The sequence below is a fragment of the Neopelma chrysocephalum genome, unplaced genomic scaffold (assembly GCF_003984885.1).
Source record: "Neopelma chrysocephalum unplaced genomic scaffold, ASM398488v2 Primary Assembly neopelma1_23, whole genome shotgun sequence".
Lineage (NCBI taxonomy): Eukaryota > Metazoa > Chordata > Aves > Passeriformes > Pipridae > Neopelma > Neopelma chrysocephalum.
Window position 1 is genome coordinate 36,738 of NW_020897691.1, and position 20,668 is coordinate 57,405.

At 37.8% G+C, this 20,668-nt stretch overlaps 1 protein-coding gene across 6 annotated transcripts in view; it reads right to left on the reverse strand.

Annotated features, from left to right (window-relative positions):
- Positions 1-3,559: 3,559 nt before the first annotated feature.
- Positions 3,560-20,668, reverse strand: part of CNST (consortin, connexin sorting protein) — a 48,907-nt gene continuing 31,798 nt past the window's right edge. For 5 of the 6 annotated variants that reach the window (XM_027683712.1, XM_027683674.1, XM_027683704.1 and 2 more), the window contains 3 exons: positions 15,171-16,039; positions 7,124-7,259; positions 5,261-5,466 (listed from right to left, as the gene is read on the reverse strand). In XM_027683712.1, coding sequence (XP_027539513.1) covers positions 5,261-5,466; positions 7,124-7,259; positions 15,171-16,039 — 1,211 coding nt within the window. Of the gene's footprint in view, positions 5,467-7,123; positions 7,260-15,170; positions 16,040-20,668 lie in introns of all 6 variants that reach the window. The other variant, XM_027683695.1, reaches the window with a different exon arrangement.

Genomic DNA, 20,668 nt, shown 5'->3' on the forward strand with positions numbered 1-20,668 from the left:
TTCTGAAATCCCTGCTATACACTAATGAACCAGTGATAGTCATCAATAGTTTTTAATGAATAGTAGTTGTGCTTGCTATTTCAGTTTTGCCTGTGGCCTCATTGCTGATTTCTAAAACTTAATATTGAATTTGAGAGTGTAAGGTGGAAGAGGAAAGGGAGAAGCATAGAGGATCCCTATTCTAATAGAAGAACACTGGATCCCTGTTAGGAAAGAAGAATCTGTGGACAAGAAAGTGAGAAGGATCAGAGGGACAGCGTTAGAAAACACAGTGTATAGCCTGGAGAAGGGATTGCTTTTATGATGGTACTAAGAAGCTCTCTCACAGCAGTGCATATCAGGAGTATGAGAGACAACAAATTGAGAGAGAGATTAGACAGGGTGTAAAGAACTTTTTCACTCTGAGGACAGCCAAGCAGAATAATATGCCCAGGGAGGTTGTACAATCTCCATCCTTGGAGGGTTTCAAGACCCGATTGGATAGAGCTCTGAGCAATTTGGTTTGATCTCAGTTGACCCTGCCTTATGCAGAAGGTTGGACTAGAGACTTTCTGAGGTCCTTTCCTAACTCAATTACCTTATGGTCCTGTGAATGATTAAACACATGCTATTTCATACTGGGAAAGAAATGGTAAAGGGGGAGGGAGACCGAAAGAATGAAAATGGGTGGAGGAGTGTTGCAGAATGTGACATTGGCATGCTCCTGTTCATATCATAGGCTTCTGGCTTGGGTTGCGTTGCAACCATTTGGGTTTTTATTTATTTAACTGAGCTCAGAGGGCAGAATGTCCTGTGACCACTATCCAGGTCACCCCCTAAGTAGTAGGAATTCTGAAACTTACCACCTGTCCATTTGTTTTTATGATGATGCAGTAAGGCAACATTTTAGTACTTGAAACCCACCTGTCTAGAGGAACAAGGCTCTGTGAGGAAGCTAGGTTTTCATTTAACTATTGAAACAAAGACAAATCAACCAACCCAGGAAAACTACAACAAAAACCAGACCAAACCTTACATGTTTTATCCTCATTTTCCATTCTGGTTTAGGCTTGATCACTAAATTCTTACTGGAGGTACTGCTCATTTACTTCAATTTCACAGAAAATCTTCTCAGTCTTTCTATACATTTAGTAATCACAGTATCCAAAAAGGTTAATGTATTTTCTTTGGGACAGTTTTTATTTTTTTTGCTACAGTATTTAAATTACAAGCTTGGGTGATGGTTTCAAAGACAATTACTTACTCCTTTTGCTAAAGGAAGCTTAAATTAAATTTTTTACAAATAGTTTTGATTGCTTTCAGATGTTCTTGGTTTTACATTACAGTACAAAGCAGGCGAACATTCCTTTAGGAGGGTAACATCCCTTTAACTTATTAAGTGGAACAGTACCCAGTCACACAAGAATCTGGACTTAAAATGTACTCTGCTTATGTGATAGTTCAAACTTGCCCTTTACTACCAAGAACCCTAAACAAAAGTTTCCCTTTTCATTACACTATTTCTTACTGCTTGTCACCAGGGCTATGCATTTTCCAAGTATGAAAGCAAAGATAATGAAAAAAATTTAAAACACAGGCTATGTCTAGATCACAGACTTCTGCTGGCATATCTGGGCTGTGGAATCTCTGCTTTCTTACACTGTCTTGAAAACAAGCCTGTAGTATAGTGTGGCTATGCTACATCACAGTGCTTTTTTTTGGTGTAGTCTAGGCTATTTGGGGTGAGTGCCTTACTTCTGTTGTCAAAAAGCTCTTTTTTGGCAGCATATGCTGAATCTACATCAAAAGTCTTATTGTTTTTTCTTTATCACAAGAATCTCTTCAAAATAATTATGGTCAAAGAATAAACAGGAAGGTGGGGGTTTCTAGTAGAATGCTGCAGGTGATTAAGTGGCCACAACTTCCCCGAAGGTACACTAGAAGGCTAAAATCCAGTCATATTTTAAGAAATTACTTTTAACTACTGTCAAGTATAGAACCATTCTCTGAATTTTCCTACCAACTACAAATGGGTTTATGCAGCATAGTATGTTTCTCCTACTGCCAAGCAGAGCAGCATGAAGACAGTGTCAGGGAAGGAAACAGAACAAATAAGAATTTGTACACAAAAGGCTTTAAATGCACCAAGTATGCGTGAAGGAGAAGTCTTTTTCCTCTGTTTTCTTCCTCCTTAAACAATCTCAGCTGTTGCTTGCTATTATTTTACCTCAAAATACTCAGAAAAGAGGAATAACTGTTCAAATCCACTATTCCCTTTCACTTGGATTTACTTGACCGTAAGATCCTAACCCCTCAGGTCACCAAGGTGGAAGCAATGTCACCAGTAGCCTAAAATACAGAGTATATAGGAAGGCCAATATTAGGCCTACCCACATACTCTTTGGAGTTCCAATGCAAAGCAAATTTTGTTGTGTTGGTAACTGCAAGTTTGATAATGTACTATAAACCATGCAATCTATTTGCTCCAACAGAATTGTCACACGAATCAACAATTTATATCATCAGCTTTTTATAAAGGAATGCCAACAGAAACTGGATACTTGGTTGCAACTGAGGAGTGAGCAGCTTAGACAAGGAGCTGGACAGCCTATGTGTGTGTGCCATTTCTGCTCCCCCAAATCCTGAGAGACTTTGCAGGTGTGGTACCTTGGCATAGGTTGGGAAGGTTGGAGAGGTTCTCCAAGTTACAAGTATAAGGTAGCTAAGTTACACAGAACACCTGGTCACTCATTTTTCAAGGGGCACATGTTGGTAAAGTGGTGCCCAACCTCCTCGTGATCTTCTTGGAGGCAGTTCTGCTGGTATTAGTGACTGTGCAAGGAATATAGCACAAAGCGAACATACTAGGATTTGAACCATTGATTTGAAACTGAAATGCTTATTAAAAATTGCTTTGACTTTAAATAGCTTTAGAGTTTTAAATAAAATAATTATTTTAAGATAGTTTTAATTAAATGAACCTAGAAGTAGAGGATCCTTGGCCTCCATGTCTGATAAATTTTTGAATAAATAGATCTATATATACTTCTTGATCTTTTTGGTGATGAAATGCACAAAAAGTTTAAAAGATTTTTTTAACCTGAAATCAACAGTTGTCTCCTTAGGAATAAACTTAATATCCTAAAGACTCAACGCAAAGTTACAGAACCCAAAATACATTCTAATTACATAATCACTATAAATACATATTTTAACTGAATGCATGCATTTTAATTACTCTGTGAGTAAATTACCAAAAAAGAAAATTAAGATTCTCTTTAAAAGATGAACTAAATAAATAAACAAATAAGCACAGAATTCAAATAATAAACTGAACCAGCCAGTAACACTTTAAAATACGAAAGTGTCTTTCCCTTTCTCCTTTAGATAGCCCAGCATTATAATACTCTGAGGACAACAAACAAAAAAATATATATCAAACTACTGTTCTCAAGTTTCATTCTGAAAGCAAAAGTTTTCATTACTTTGGGCATTTTAAATTTGCTAGCTTAATATAAAGCTGCACGCGAGGCTCCGTAGGGTATAAATAAACTAAGCCTTCACAGTGAAAACAAAAAGAGAAATCATACATGCAGTTTATTCTAGAAAAAACATGATTTTAAATTTCACTTTAAAAACCCGTTAAGTGTAACAGTGCGTTAGGAACAATCAAGCTCACTAGAGGGACAATTTACTTGCAAATGCCAGAAAGCATGATCATTTAACGTTATAACTCTGAGTAGCATTTTGGAGATTTCACTTCATAGCATTTTACAAAACAATATCCTAAACCTGAACACACTGCATCATACAATGATAGTAAGCATGAAATCATGGAGTGGAGTGAAGCGGACCCCTCAAAAATGCTGTTTCCTGAGGTGTAAAGGAATCGTTTCACACTTCAGCAGGGCTAGACCATTATGCTCTGTGCAAGGAGAGTTGCCACATTTTGACCAGAGTGTGGGCCAAAGGCCTGTGTATCTAATTCTCACCTTCACTGTCCTGTCAGTGTTTCTTTCACATACCACCACACAGGGAGGGCTGAGCACCAAGCGATAGAAATACCCATTTAAAATGACTCTTCGTATTGATCTAAATTTGTTTGTACAGCTGATAGAAAAAGATCAGATTTTACAGTACAGGTCTCAGAACTGCAGGGCAAATAGATGCAAATGTGCTTTATCTGCTGCAACAAGTGCCCTAGACCACTAACATACTCACCACATCTGTGGTGAGCCTCTGAATCTCTTCTGTTGGATCAGTCACAATTTACGTAACATTCATTCATTGAGAGAGGCTGCAGCCACAGTTCTGTGATTCTGTGCACTCATTTGGGATGAATCAGACATGAGCCCTAATTGCAATAAATATTCATAGACAAAGGCAAGGATCATTATTCCCCATTTATGGAGGAGAAATTGAGGCACAAAGTGATTACTCAAAGTCAGTGACATAGCTGGACAGAAAAGCCAGTTAGCCCCACACCTTCTACCAGGTGCTTTAAAATTGCCCAAAGACACTTGACTATTTAATATGAATAATTTACTAAACATCCTACTTTTGTTTCTGTGTTTAGTGAGACTAATGATTTCTTTTTTAACCCTCCATTTCTAAATCAACCCATACAATACTGAGAGTAAAGGTCCAGGAAATTTAGTGAAATCTGCCAGCAGATTTATCCCATTCATGATATTCACTGTAAGCTATAGATACAAGGTCAGCCTGGTAATCACCAAATGAGGGCTCCATGAATGCTGCTGCACTCTTCTCACTCCACCAAATAATTACATGGCTCACCAGGAGAAAAAAAAATGGAGAAAACCAGTAAGACTCAGAAGAAAAATAATGTTTCCATAAAACACAGACTTATTGCATGATAGCTGGAGGCAACACCTTTGCACAAACAGCTGTAAATTAAAGCTGTCCTTTTGCTAAGCTTCCAGAGATTGCTTACACGATGTGTGGCAATGGGAGAGAATATAGAAGACAGTTAATTTTCTTCTTTCTTCTTCACTTGCTCAAGTTGATGAAAAGTGACTTGCCTACTCTCAAAAGGGTGAAGGTACGCTCCCATACCACACTGCTACAATTGTGAACAGATGTGAACATTTTGCAACCTGATTGCTAAACTAAAATTTTCTTGATTTCTAAGTAAAAGTATATCAACAAATACACATCACCCGCAAGTGGCAAGTGTTAGAGAACTTGAAATTACAATTTTTTTCTACCCTCTCCAGTAACCATTGGTGAGCTCTTGATGTGCTGTCCCTGCTCATTTCAACTATGAGAAGGCTATCCAGCGTTTAAGTTCTTCCATACGCTGCAATATCTGTGTATAATAGAAATCCATGTTGGCAGCAAAATCAGTACACACAGGGGATTCCATGTCACCAAAGGTACAGTACAGTGCAGTTCCTCCAATGCTAAGGAAAACAGTTGCTATGCACAGCAGGATCAGCAAAATACAGGAGCCACCAGATACTTCATCTGTAAATAAGAGCAGAAAAGGTGAAAAAGGATGATATACAAAGCAATACAAACACATGCGAGAAAACCTGAGAAAAGTTTTTACCACGAATGGGTCACTTAATAATGCTCACACGTCAAAGTGACCAAAATACACAGCAGTAATTGTATGTTTCTTAGCCTTTTCAGAAACCTAATTATATAGCTTTGTTTCTGCAGTCTGTGTACCTGTCCTTGCTCATATCACTTGTGGAGTCACTCCACACAGAAGCAAAATGCACTCACCTATGAGGATGCCACACAGCCAAAGCCTTCCTTCATGGAAATAGTTGAAATGAAATGAAAGCTTTGAAACTAAAACAAATGGAAACACTCTTGCTTCATTTGTAATGACACTGACTGTGCTACCATGAACTGCTTGTGTTTCCTCTCACATTTTGGCTGTAAGGATAGAGACAAAACCTTCAGGGTAATGTGAAGGGTTATTTTACATTTCAGTTATTCTCTGCTACCTCTTTCCAGGATTGTTTATTACAGAGTAAGAGCAATACAGAGGTTGCAGAGATGCTGCTACATCCTCACAACCTCACTTATAATTTTACTTTGGGGTCAGATTACTTTGGTAGTCTGCACGTAAAAACAACATCTGCATCTTCTGTCAGATTGATGTGGCTCTACGAAAATTTCTGAACTCCCTTCACTCTACATCAGGGAGAAGAAAGAGTGCAAAAGAAGAAAAAAAGAAGAAAGATTCATGTGCTTTTTTGTGCGTGTTTGAAATCAGATTTGAAATAATAGCAATAGTAGTATAAAACAACTTTCCTTTTGAATCACTAAATCCTTGGGGAAAAAATCATAGAAGAAACTCTAACTGAAATTTTATTTAAAACATAAATACTTTTAAAATAATTTCAAGAAAAAGATGAGATACACTCTCTTTTAGGCTGTGAATGTTTTAGACATGCTTAATGCACTTTTAAGCACTAATTAATATCATTTAGTGGCCAGCATACACAGTAGATATAGAAAGTACCATCATTAGCAACCAAAAGTATTTTTCTTAATATCTCTTTAGTTTGAACAATAGAGAACTTAAACTCCAAGAAAAGCAGAACAAAATAACATACTGTATTTCTCATGAGGCTATTCAGCCCATCCAAAAGGTGGTAGGGTGTAAAGCCAAATTTAATGATGGCTAGCAAATATGTATGGATATTAAATTAAAAAGCAAGGTTAAAATCCTGGTCTACTAGAAAGGGTTGGAAAGCTACCGGTGGAAGAAGGACAACACACTTGTTTCTTCTGCATCCCTCTTTACCCACACTGTAAATGGATTTATGGAGAAAGCCTACACCTCCCACCCTCTAAGCAATAAACATTAATGAAAGAACTTCCATTAGCTGCCACTTGCAAATCATTCAGTCAGAGGAAAAAAACTGGGACTTCATTCTCAGACAAGCTTTAAAATGGAAGTATGCTTATTGTATCCTTCTGTAGTCTTGTTACCCAAACGTGGTAGAGATTAATAATCTTTGATCAATCACCTTTACCTATTAATTAAGTTGAAAAAAACCAAGACAGTATGTTCAATGAATGCCTGCTTTGCTCTTGTGAACAAAAAGATCGACATCATTTGCACCCCAAGATTGCAATCCATGAATTAACAGCTTTAAATTACCTTGATCCAACGTGTCTTCCATTTCTTGGAATCGCACTCTTCTCTTTGTTTGTCTTTGCTGGACTTGAGAAATTGTTTTACCATCCCTGTCATCTCTCTTCTTTAGTATAGACACCAATCCTTCCGCTGGAGCAATCTATCAGGAAAGTCAGCAAGTGGCACAACAGATGTGAGAAATGGAAGCATGAGCTCTATTTAACAATGACTTAGGGAAGAAATGAGCTAAACGGTTAACAAATGTTTTCCACTCTACTTTTCTTAAACATTGCAGCACTTGTGAAACCTCCTCCTTGAAAACATCAATTCCTTAACACACAGGACAGCTGCAGTATCATTCCGCTGTTGACTGACACTGTTTGCCCTTAAGTGTTACCAAAGTTAAATACACGCACATTTACTATTTGGATCATACTTTGTGTTCACTGCAACAGTTCCTTTGTAAGCTCAGACGGGTTGGGGCAGTGATGAGGCAGATTTGTGTCAAAAACACTATCATCAGAGGGCAATAAGAAGTCAATGACACACTGCTGCTGCCTCTCCAAAGATATAATCCTGCAGAGACCATCAAATCCTTATTGCAAGATTAATTTTCCAGCACTGCAATTGGTTCCCCAGAGTGGACAAGCAGCTACAGTGGGGCTACAAAACCAAACAGAGAGAACAACAGGGAAAAAGAAAGCTTCAACGCTCTGGATGGATTCCAGCTCCACATTGTAATAAGCTCTCTGGATACAGCAGCAGTTCAAAAATCCTTCCCAAACAGCGATACAGTCCACAAGTCTATAAACCATAACTTCTCTTTTGTTTGCTATAGCATTTGGACTAGTTGCAAGAGTATATGCTAAGCCATACTGGCATGAATGAGCAGTCTGTAACTTCCTAGTTATTAGAGAAATGAAAGTAGGTGAAGCATCAGGAGACAAATGCTTTCCTAAGCAAGTAGCTCGCGGTGGGCTAGAAATTAACAGAAATTAAAATAAGAAGCATGTTTAGACATGCCCTTTTTTTTTATCTTGTGAGCATCTTTTCCTTAAAAAAAGACTTAATAATTTCTTCCTAGATCTTAGTAGGGCTTTTTAAAACTCATTCTGTAGATCAGCAATAACATTTGTTAAATTGAAAAGTAATATGTATTCATTTGTGCTACAGATGAAACATCACATTTACAACTGAGTTTGCAACTCCTCTATAAGGAGATGACCCCAAATGCCTGCAATTTTCCAAGTAACACCGTAGTTGCAGACAACTGACTGCTTAACTCTACCTGTAACAGAATTAAGTTAGAAGAGCACCCATAAAAAGTTGTTTGCATTGCAATTCCAAGAGCTGTAGAAAAACTGAAAACAAGTGACTTCATAACTTATGCCCTTAAACATGCTTCGTCTACGAGCTTATATAATGCATTGATGCCTGCTGTAGTAAGAGATGGTGGACTGAACACAGCAAGAGACAGAGCACAATCCAACAGGCACCAACTTTGGCATTTGCAATATTTTAACTGATAAATTTGGCAATTACACCTACAAGTCTGTAGTCTGGCAGTACTTTGTAGCCCTCAAATGGACAAATGAGGTTACCCTGCACAACTTACAGAGCTGGATACTGTGGGTGTATGCCTACACGTCTAATAATTTTTCCCAAAATTCCAACTGAGAGGATAAAATTGATCTCTGCCACACTACCACTTTTGATACCTACTTTCCTTTTTGATTATCTTAAGAGCTTGAATGGATTATTTAATGAATATTTAGTGAAAGTGGCAGAAATAAAGTAAGTCAACGTACAGAGGACCAGTATTTGGCACAAATGAACCAAAAATAATGGTCTGCAAGAGTTTCATCACAACAGACAATCACAGTGAGCTGAGGCTTCTACTGGTAATGTCAAATTAGCCTTGCAGAACCACTACAAAAATTTAACAGGTCAGCAAGAAAAGCAACACTTAAACTTCCTTGTCGTGACGACGAAGGGGGATCATGTAGGTGTGCTTTAATTTGACTTATTTATTTGGAAGGGTGGAGATGAAATGATGTCCTTTAAAAGAGTAGATTATTTTAAGCTTCTGCTTACATCATTGCTTTCATAAAGAGGATCAATGGCTCCTCCCACACCACCCACACAGCAGGCTAGCTGTCGCCTGGCATGCTTGTTCCCAAGTGGCTCGGACTGCACTAGGTGGGAATGTCACCCAGGGACAGCAGGGCATTCATACCAGTCTGCCCTAAGACTGGACATGGTGGTCTAGTCGTCATTTCAAACTGAGGCACTTCATTTTGTCTGTTGGCTCATGGTAGTTTCTGAATTACTGTGTCACAAACTCAGTCTTCTCCAAGCTTAAAACCAGAGGACTATCCTTGACAGGATTATGTGGAAATGTGTTTCAGTAATTACAGTTACATAAAAGGCTTGCAGAGGAAAGTCTTGCTACAATGAGGTTCATTTACTTTTCCTGTCAGCCTACATGGCTATGTTTCAGGATTTACTTTAAATGTATAAAGAACTAATTGACACAGCGCAGGTTCCTCTATTCTGAACATTTTCTTTTGCTTAAAAAGGGGGAGCAAGTGCTTTTGATTTTGCAATAAATAGAGCGTGGTTAGTGTTACTCTCCAACCCCAGCAAAAACCATAGGCTGTATTTTGAAAAATGGTCCCTTTACACGATATGTACTTCAAATGGTCCCTTTACACGATATGTACTTCACATACTTCTTGGGCAGGATGAGCTCGTTAGCCTTCTGGCAGTCATCCTAGGAGAAGGACAACTCTAATCCCAAACCCGGGCAGATGGAGCTTGCTTAGCCCTGTAAGGCCATCCATCTAAGAGAAGGTCACTCTAATCAAACTTACGTCCTGAGGACCTCGCTGCCACCGTCCAAGCTCGCTCGGCCCTGGCAGATGAACCTCAGGATTAAAGGGTGGGTTCAGTTCCGCGCATACTGCATCTCACCTAAAAAATCCATTGCGCAGGCTTGAAGGCTTTACCCACATGCAAAAAGTCCTGTAGCGACGGGCGATGGTCGAAACGGCAGGTGAAAGGTGCACTGGGAGCCGCAGACTCAACCCTGCATGCAGGCGGTTCAGGATATTGGTCATTTGAGACTGACGGAGATGACAGTCTCTTGGGGCAGCACCCTGAATGACCAACCCGAATCATGGGTCATCTACCACCACCACCTGCGTCTCCTAGAACGCTTACATCAGCGCTGCCTCCGTACAATCCTAAACATCCACTGGTCAGATTATGTGACCAACACATCTGTTCTTGAACAGGCAGCAATCACAAGTATTGAGGCCATGCTACTGAGAACGCAGCTGCGATGGGCAGGGCACGTCTCCAGGATGAAGGACCACCGCCTCCCTAAGATCCTGCTCTATGGTGAACTTGCCACTGGCTGCCGCAAGAGAGGAGCCCCAAAGAAAAGATACAAGGACTCCCTGAAGCAACAACTCAGCCTAGGGCATATTGATCACCATAATTGGTCTACTCTGGCCTCCAATCGGGAGGTCTGGAGACAGACCATCTATAATGCTGCTGATGCTTTTGAGAACGCACGCAGGATCACCCTTGAGGAGAAAAGACAACGCAGAAAGAATCGAGCCTTGCAGAGCATGCCATCTAAGGAGTCTTTCTGCTGTGCCTTTTGCAACTGGACATGCCTCTCTCGTATTGGCCTTTTTAGCCACCAACGCGCTTGCAAGAAACGTGGGTAGAGTCCTTCCCAAATCTTCGTTCGCGAAGCCTAGCCATGAAAAAACTTCACATACCTAGAATAGAATCATAGAATATTCTGAGTTGGAAGGCACCCACAAGGGTCATCAAATTCCAACTCTTGGCCTTGCACAGGACCGTCCCCAAGGGTCTCACCATGTGACTGAGAGCACTGTCCAAACACTTCTTGTACTCTGTCAGGGTTGGTGCTGTGGCCACTTCCCTGCGGAGCCTGTTCCAGTGCTTGACCACCCTCTGGGTGAAGCACTTTTTCCTCATATCTAACCTAAACCTCCTCTAACTCAGCTTCATGCCATAAATATACTTCATCTGCCTTTGAATTTCATGAGTCATGTAATTAAGGTTTTTTGTTTTGTTCTGCAATATACAAAGTGATTATATTACATCCATCTCCCATTAATTAAACATCCAAGGAGAGGGACTTAGCTGCCACACAAGACAAAGTTTTAAATCCCAGTCTTTAGGAGGCAGGAGGAATTTAAAAAGACTGAGTATATTATGTAAATTGAAGTTAACAAGGGAACTGTGGTTAATACAGTTGACCACAAATCAAGCCTCTTCTTGACTTGAACTACAGGAGGAAAAATGTAGGCTTGCACAAGACTGCACTGAAAACATCTCTTACATGAAAGAGCTGCATAAAGGACCCTATTGAAACATCAGATATTTTCTTAATTCTAAGCTAGATAATTAACAAATATGGTCTTGGAGCATCTGTGTAACTGAGTTTACTCTCTCAGTTCTGCTGGCCTTCACAAAATTTTTTGACTTTTATAATTACTGTACAGAAACTGAAAATGGCATATGGGTGTGTGGTGGCATTTTGACCAACAGTCAAAAAGGAAAGCAGCAATGACTGTTGGTTAATTGAAACTCTGTTAAATATTTTAGCTTTTCACTTTTTACGACCATTAACAGAAAGTAATTCTGCGTCAATGAAAAGTTTTACACTTTTTGGACAAAGTTTAATAACCAGGTTGCAAAATTAGAAAAAATAAGCTTTATTTAAACTACCTGTCTCTTCTCTGTTCAAAACAGCATTTGCTAATAAAATATTAAAAAGCTTCTTACACTGTACATATTTTCAAAAAATATGATGTATACATTTATATATTTATAAACATACTGGACAAAACTAGTAAGGCCTTGTGCTTCAAGATCTTAGAGAAAACAGATTGAATCTCACTATTAGAATTATTTGTACCATATAGATATAAATAAAAACCCCAAAAGGGAGGCACTGCAAACTGGGAACTGGAAAGAAAAGTTCACTGTATAAAGTATTTTGGTCTGAATGCAGAGAACTACTCAAAAAGCTGTTTTGTTGGTATATTCTCCTGTGGGCTGTATTCCTTATTCAGTTACTTGGCAAAGGACTACAGTTTCATTACTAGCAAAACCAGATTTTTTTTTTTTTTTAAAGCGGTAATCCACAACTGTATGACAAACTGACAAAAATCAAGAGTGCCCTGGGTTACAATAAAACCAGCAGACAAACCCTTTTGCTAATAAAATAAATTTAATACATGAGTAATTTGAGTTGAAAAGGAGCTAACTTAGCAGATTCGGTATCCATACCACAGTAACAGATTTTTACTATTTTTTCTGCTGATATACTTGCCATGAAAGTACCAGGGCTCCTTTATACAGCAACAAATAGCTCAGATACCATGTAAGCATTTCAAGCAGAAGTGTAGTTCTTGCAAACTCAAAACTACAGGACCCAAGCTATAAAAGAGAACAGGGAATCCGAAACATTTTCTCCAAACCTAGTACAGACAGGTGGAGACTTCACTTCTTGATGTATAAACAGTGCCAACCAAAAGCTGTATGTTGTGGTTGACAATCTCTTTATCTTTGCTTTATAAAAATGAATTTCAAATTATAATTTTCTAATCAGAAAAAGCAGTAAGATTTTACTCGTTTCCCTAATTGTCACTCACATAAAAAGTTTGTGTTATAAACTTTTACTTTATACAGCAAAATGAAACTTACATTATTAAGGTCACAATTTGTTTCACTGCTGCTGTGTCATTTCATGCTCATAGAAATGATAGCAAAGGCATCTAAGAAGAGGCTATACACTTCTGATATCTGTTACTGCAAACTGCTGACCGTGCTTCAAAGCTCCTTGTTAGCTGTATGAATCTTGTTTTTATAAAATGACAGTGATTTTCCATCATTTGCACATTGTTGTACATAGTTTGTACTAGTGATGAAATACGCAGTATAAGGGACTGTACAATATGCAAAGTACTATTTGACTTTTGCAATTATTTAAAGTCAGAGTCAGAATTTGGTGGATTTTCACTCTTGGAATGAGTTATTGTAAATGACAGACTAAAAGCACGTGACAAAGTATCTAAATTAGAAAACTAGAGGAGATGATTCTTGGATCTCAATATGGGGTCAAACAAGACTTCCTAACTGTAAATACATGCACAAGTATTTACCTTTCCCATTATCAATAAATTAGTATTACATGTCCATTGAAGAACATTAATTAAATTTTGTTCTACCATATGATTTTTGTATCTAGGTTATTTCAAAATTATCTTTACTTCTGCCTTCCATTTTAATTTGTTTGTGGTAGGTTTGTAAATATTCACTCCATGACAAGTTTTATCACAGTCAAATTGATTTTTTTTTCTTTTTTACTGCCACATTGGTACATTTCATGTGATTAATTTCACTCATGAGGCTACCAATGCATTTTCTAGATATTTCATTAACAGCTACTGTACGAAAACACTGTTATCTTCTTAGGTTCTTCGCCTGAACAATGCAATTTCAAAGGCTTCAAGAGGACAAGAAAGGAAGAAGTCTTACAGCTGGTTACAAAGATCAGTCTGCTTGTCAAAACATCAGTGCGATCTTATTTTAGCACTAAAACAAAATCAATGAACACAAGTTAACAATGCTGCTTTCTCAGGGGTGGCAAACTCTTTTAATGTGTCTCCCAGGAAAGCTGTAGGTGCTCACCACTTCTGAAATGAAACCCCCAGGCTAGTGATGGGTGGTAAGATTAATTGGAAAAACAAAATATAAGAGTGTAATGAAACAGTACAAGCTGGTGTGCTGTCCTTAACTCACCCTGCTGCATCTAAAAATTTCATGTATTGCAGAACAACCCCAGGTGCTGCATATTACAACCTTTAACAGTTATTGAAGTTAATCCTTCTTCTCTTTTCCAATTTAAACCCATTGCCTCACACACAACTCAGGCCTTTTGTTAAGAATGATTCAAATGGACTCCCACCAGTGCAGCCAACATTAAGCCTTATATGGCCAGAAAAAGTACTGTGGAAAAACTCAAGGTACTTTTTCCTCTGCAGAGACACAACTCTGCCATCAGAGTACTGGCAGTCCTAGCATCAGAAGAGCAAACTAGAAATGAAACTAGATTCCCTGTAAAGCATCATCATTGGTCACAGAGACAATTAATAAGTCTTTTGCTAAGCCCATATACATGTATAACAGAAGAGTAATTTAAACATCATCCCTCAGCATTAGATTTCTTTTGAGCTCACTGAAAGTTCAGCATTTTAACAGAGGTGTACTGTTCTGTTTCACATAGATAAATCCTAAATTAATCCTACTGCGACTATTTTTAAATTGCTCTTAAGGTCCCATGGATGCAAATGCAGCAAAATCAGAAAACAAATAAAGCAAAGATATCATCATGCACTTTCCAAAAAAGTCCCAAAGCAATAAATCTTCTCTGTTTTCAGAAGAGCAACCTAGCTTATGAAGCACTCACTCTTGTTTTGGCCTAACAGCAGTGCTTCAGAAAGGTGGGTTCAGGATCAGAAGCTTTCTTAGCTTTGGTTGAACAACAAAGCTATCTAAACTTGGCAAAATTAGAAGCCCATACAGTCATATACAGAATTTATACATATGTAGTTCTCACCTCTACAGAATAGGCGTAAAAAAGAAAATTTTGTTCTTTGAATAGAAATGAACCACATTACATCATAGGCATTATGTACATCTCTGACATAAAACTTGATTTAACAGGAATTATGAGAACACTTCCTAACAGTCTCTGTCAGAATCAAAAAGTTAAAAAACCCCAGCTGTTCACACTCATATGTAAAAATCAATCTAATTTTTAGAAACACTGTGTGGTGCTGGTCAAGGAGACAAACAGGCAAAACCAAACTTTTTTCTCTGAATAACTCAGAACAATTAAATATGTATAGATTTCAGATTTGAAAGTGATATATTAAGGAATATTTAACACATTTTGAAGTTGGAAATATCTAAAATATTTTGAGAAAAACATGAAAGATTTTATAGAATTTATAATCTTTACCTCAGCAATCTCTATCCTTCTTGCAAGTTCATCAAGAGAAGAAAAGCTGTCATCTAGTGATAAAGCTTCCAGTGAGTTATAAGATGCTCGTTCAGGTGAAATATCTGGAACAGTGTCTAAGTCCTCTTGGTTTTCTAAGATTGATTCCTCAGTGTCTATTATGTTACCATTTAAAAATCTGAGAAATAAATCTTCTTGTTCTTCATTATTTATCTTCTCCTCCTGTCCTGCTGCTCTCTGTATTTCCTTGCACACTTGTGAATGGGCAGTACTCTCACGCTCAGACACTTTATGGCACCCAGAGCATACATCTGATGTAGTTCTGTCCCGTGAAGACTTTTCATCATCGTCATCAGGCTGTATCTGTTGCTGCTTTAAATCACTATTTCCAAGCCGGGCACTAGCAATTTCTGAAGAGCCAGCAGCATGTTTTGATCTGAGCAGATTTCTATCAGCTTGCACATCTTTATCAGAAGGAACCAAATCAGTAGGCATATAGTCACCATCTGTTAAAACTGAGGCATCTACCATTAGCTCAAGAGGGAGTTTCACTCCAGGCTCCCCAGCCCCTTCTGTTTTTTCTGCATCCTTTGAGAGCTGTCTCTCTCTCAGCTGGAAATTGTTATCTTTATCAGCATCCCCAGATGATAAACAGTCCGAAGAAGGCCTGCCCACTGTCCCTGTGGACTGGGTGTGTGGCTCCAATGTTGATTCAGCACTGCAGTGCTGCTCCTCCATGTGGTCCTTTCCTGCAGCTACCCAAAGACTTCCTGCCTCTATCTGTCTCTCAGTTTTGTTTTCACCTGGGGAAACAGTGCTCAGCTGCTTATCTTCTTTCTTTGGTCCAATGCCAGGACAAGTTTCAGTACCTAAGTGCAATAGGAAAAACAGTTTCAGAGTTTTTAAATGATTCAAAGCATCAGCCCAGGGGGGGAAAGAGTATACTGTGATTTGATAACATTGTAACCTAATGCTTCAAAATGCACTCCCATAAAGGGTAGGTATTTTATGCACCAGTCAGAATAACTTCTATTAGTAGTCTCTGACTCCTGTTTCAGAAAAAAAAAAGTATCTGCAAACATTCTTGCAGGCAAAGCACATGACGCACTGCCCTTCTGACAAGAGTTACTCCCTAGATGTATGTAAATATCTTTCTAAACAGCCCCTTTTCTTCTAAATGATATTTTATGTGAGTGCATCTCATGAAGGCCTGGAATTCAGACAAATGCACTTAATTACAGAAAACTATTTTCATGCTGGTGTATCTGTGGCACAGGGAGATATCTGAATTTCCTTTAAAGAAGCTGAAATAATGCTCATTTAATAAATATTAAATTTGCAGGTCACTAGCTCCTTTGGTTAATGCTAAATGAAATATCCATTATTTAATGTCCCATAAAGGACAGCACAAAAAATGCTGCTTTTTGGATACATAAGTTAGTTTACATACTAAAAATGCAATTTGTTTCAGCTTATTTCTGTATTCACATTTACAATACATATAAAAATTATTTTTTCCTATCTAAAATTTCAGAGAGAAACATGAGGAATTTTGCATAGCTTGTGAATTCATCTACTACTGCCATGATCTGCTGATGAAGGAGTAGATGGTTAGCCCAAGTTGTCAATAAAATCACTAGATATTGGCCATTACAAGAAGCTCAAAGCCAAACTCTGTTCTAGGCTTATGAAGACAGAAAGGGATGTTAAGAATTAGAATAACGAAGTAAGCTAGCTATGACAGAAACTGCCTTTTATTCCACACTTGAATAAAAACTAAGTTACGACTATGTTATAATAGGACTACTGTTATAGTAATAACCTCAAAGAACAAATTAATACCTCTAGAAAACACTTGTTTGCATTTTTTGTTCATAGCAAAGAGCAGAAAGGTTTTATGATCAGATTAAGGAAAATATCAAACAATGTACTTATTAACTGTATGCGTTCTTACAAGAATAACTGAAGATCGCTATGCAAATTTTATCCTTCCTCACTTGTTAAAACCTCACTTAAAATCTGAAGAATTTTCTGAATTTGTTACATGAAATAGGGTCACATTCATTAAAACAAATGTTTGCATTAATTCATTGCATTGAACAATTTTATTAAATTCCAAACTATCCCCCTTTAAATGGATAATGAAATACAAGGTAGTACAGAAAACAAAAGGCTTGGAAATTGAAAAAGAGAATATCCAAACAAACCAAAATGTGGAAAAAATATCAGAATGATGTTAACAGAAAGGGTACAAGGAACCTAACTTTTGTAAAGCACTGAAAGAAGAAATAGGTATGACACAGGGACTTTATGAAAATTAGACACAGATGAGTTGACAGCTCAAGGGATTTGTAATGGGATACTGAGCCCTTCACATATAGGTCATGAGTTCAAACACAGCCTGGATTATTGGTACAAGATTTTGTTACCATCTGTCAATTTTTCCTAGTGGATGCATCCCATTACAACAGGCATCTTTGTTGGCAGCCCCAACTGTAACAAAGATTAAATGGAATCGGAAATTAAATCAAACTCTTTACTGTGAAAGGTGGCCCCTTGAGCTCAGGGCTCTGTTCCTAAGAAAGCAATAAATGATCCTAGCACTCTTATCTAACCACAGATGTACAGGATCTGAGATGCAATGATCATTGTTACATTCCACATCAAGTTTTCAGCAGTGTTCAGTATTTTTTTACACCTACTTCAGACAACCCATTCCCACTATAAACCAAAGGCAAGTTAAGACAAATATTTGAATACTTAACTAGAAAAGATGCCTTTGCTTACTAAGTTAAATGAAGACATACCCACCCGTGGCAGTAATTTTCAGCTGACTGATAGAAATACAACGAAGTGTCTACTGAAAATTTTTTAGCAACAAAAGAACTTATGGTAATATAAGAAATGCTTTTTCCCCTAACTGAGTTGCTTTAAAATAAACACTTGCTTTGTTCATCACAGAAACCTACAGCCACCACTTTATCCTGTTAATCCAAAACAGTCTAGCAGACAGAGTACTGATCTACAGTAATCTACCAGTGGAGAATTCACACTTCTCCATCTCTGCAATTCTTGCCAACTGATAACAAATCCCATAGGACCTGAAAGAAAACAGGGTATAAGGAATTCCTCCCCACCTTGGAAACAGGTCTATATATACACACTGCAAACTTATGTTATGGGGTTTATTAAATTCAGTATTTCATTAGAAAAGTTTTCATGAAACACATTAATTTATCTTTAGTTTACACTAAGGCTATTAAGGCTTTCAGTCAGAAACTGAAGAAATTCATGGGTATAGGATGTATCAAACCTCTTCTTTTAATATACACACACATAGCTGTAAGGGCCCAGTTCTCTCTGTTGGAAGACTCAGAGTGAAAAATCTGTCAGAAAGGAAAATGCAGTAGAACAGACCATTCACAACCTTTGCTCAGAAGGGCAGAAAACTAATTCAGTGACTGTCCTGGGAACCCTGACTGGCTGACTACTTATAAAGCTGTTTCTCGGTCACTGTATCCCCATGATACAGGAATTGTGAATTCTTAGGATCAACTGCCTACAGAGCCTCAAACTAAGTTCCCAAATGCCTTCAGCAATTTTTGCTTTAGATTATTACAGAAGTTTTATTTTACTTCAAAGATGCTACTATAGTACAGTGCAACAATCTTTACAATGTAATATAGCTACCTCTACAATCTATTATACGTATTCTTATTGATAATTGCTACATAAATTCTTATTGAATATGAATTCATACGAAGGCTAGTCCTCAAACCACTAGAGTTTCCTTTTCATGTCTTACTGTAAGTCAGATTCTATTACAAGCAGCTCAGTTAAGCAGTTCTGCCTGCAGATTGGCAGATACATTTCTAAAAGAAGTAAAAGTTTACATACTTACTTCCCATTTTTCATTTCTTTTGTAGAGAAAAAAACCACCCAAAAAGCAGAAGTCAAGCATTCTAAGTTTTCCATGAGAAGGCCCTTGTATTTAGGCTACTGCTGAACAGGTTGAGTATCAGGAACTGTATGGTTATTATAGTACAGGATTCTGCTGGGCTTCAGGCAAAATCCAGAACCAGCCCCAAACGGCCATATTGCTTCCAGTCCTGAGCTGAATCACTCAGACACAGCCTGAATATTATTTCAGAGTTATGAGCCACTTTTTTCAAATTTCTCTACTGGTTCATACCGATGGCTTCCCTACCCAAATCCTTCTAATTGCGACAAAAAACATTTATCCCCGTGCCACTGATGGATTTTCACTGTGAGGGGCTGCTACTGTGAGTAGTTCGTGGCTGCGTGTTGCCTGAACACCTGATGAGACCTGTCAGGGAGAGAAGCCATTGCTTCCTCAAGAACCTGCTAATCTTCTGAAAATCATCTTTTGCAAATCTCAACCATTTAAACTTGAGTTAGGGTTGAAATATTCCTATCTTTGTATTGAAACTACTTAGCACTGCTGAAAAATTCTCAGCAGAACTGCTTTCTATTGGATGGCACAGCTTCATTAATTTACCAGGATTTCAGAGGAACCCAAAGATTTTGATGACATTTTGACATTAAGATTTACATTAAGAGAAAGGCATGAAAAAATCCATTTACACCACTAATTACTTCCACATTAGGTCAATATGTTGTACTACAGTATTTCAACTTTGAAACAAAGTGCTCCTGAATTCAGAAGTTTCAAATGTTCAGAAGTTCTCCTCTTCAGAAAGTTTTTGTTCCCACTTGGAATAAAATCAATGGAAAAATTGTAATCACCTAATTTTTTTCCATGAGAATTTCCAACCATCCAAAAATAAAAAGCACTGGGTTCTTTTGATCTGCTTTCTGAGCTGCAGAACATGTTTGTTTCATGTTTTCAATGTTCTATGATTAGTTATGTTACAAGAAATAAGATAAAGAAAAGGCAATAAAGGCAGTATAGAGGTCATGGTAAAAGAGGATGGAGATGAGGAAGATCCATAGATGTAGAGAATTGTGACTCTGTGTCTTCGTCCATTTCTGATTCTCCTGAAGATCCTGGCTGACACACACTTGTAGAATAGTTTAAGTTGAAAGGGACCTTCTAGGATCACTTAGGCCAATCATTACCTTATGACAAATTCTAGCTGGTTTTAAGGAAAGGTACTTAGTTTAGGCCAATTTTTGACAACTGGAATGTGGCAAAAAAAAAAAAAGAAACTTTTTGCTCAAAGAGAGGAGAGATAAAGCACAGCCTGGTAATCTACCAATATTCTTTCCCATTCTATCTCCATTTTAACAATTTATTAATTTGTAAATGTTTCATAAGAACCCGAAGATTCTAAAAAATTACTCAAACAAAACAGCCACTGTCCCAAGGCAGGAAAAGGAAAATGAGGCTGACATAAAAGTGTGTACTGAAACAATGAACCGAAGTATGTTTTTCTCTTCAAGAGACCCCAAAAGCTTCCTCATTTTCTGTGCTGTTTCAGAAAAATGCACCTCAAAATCTGTACGTTGCATGTAAT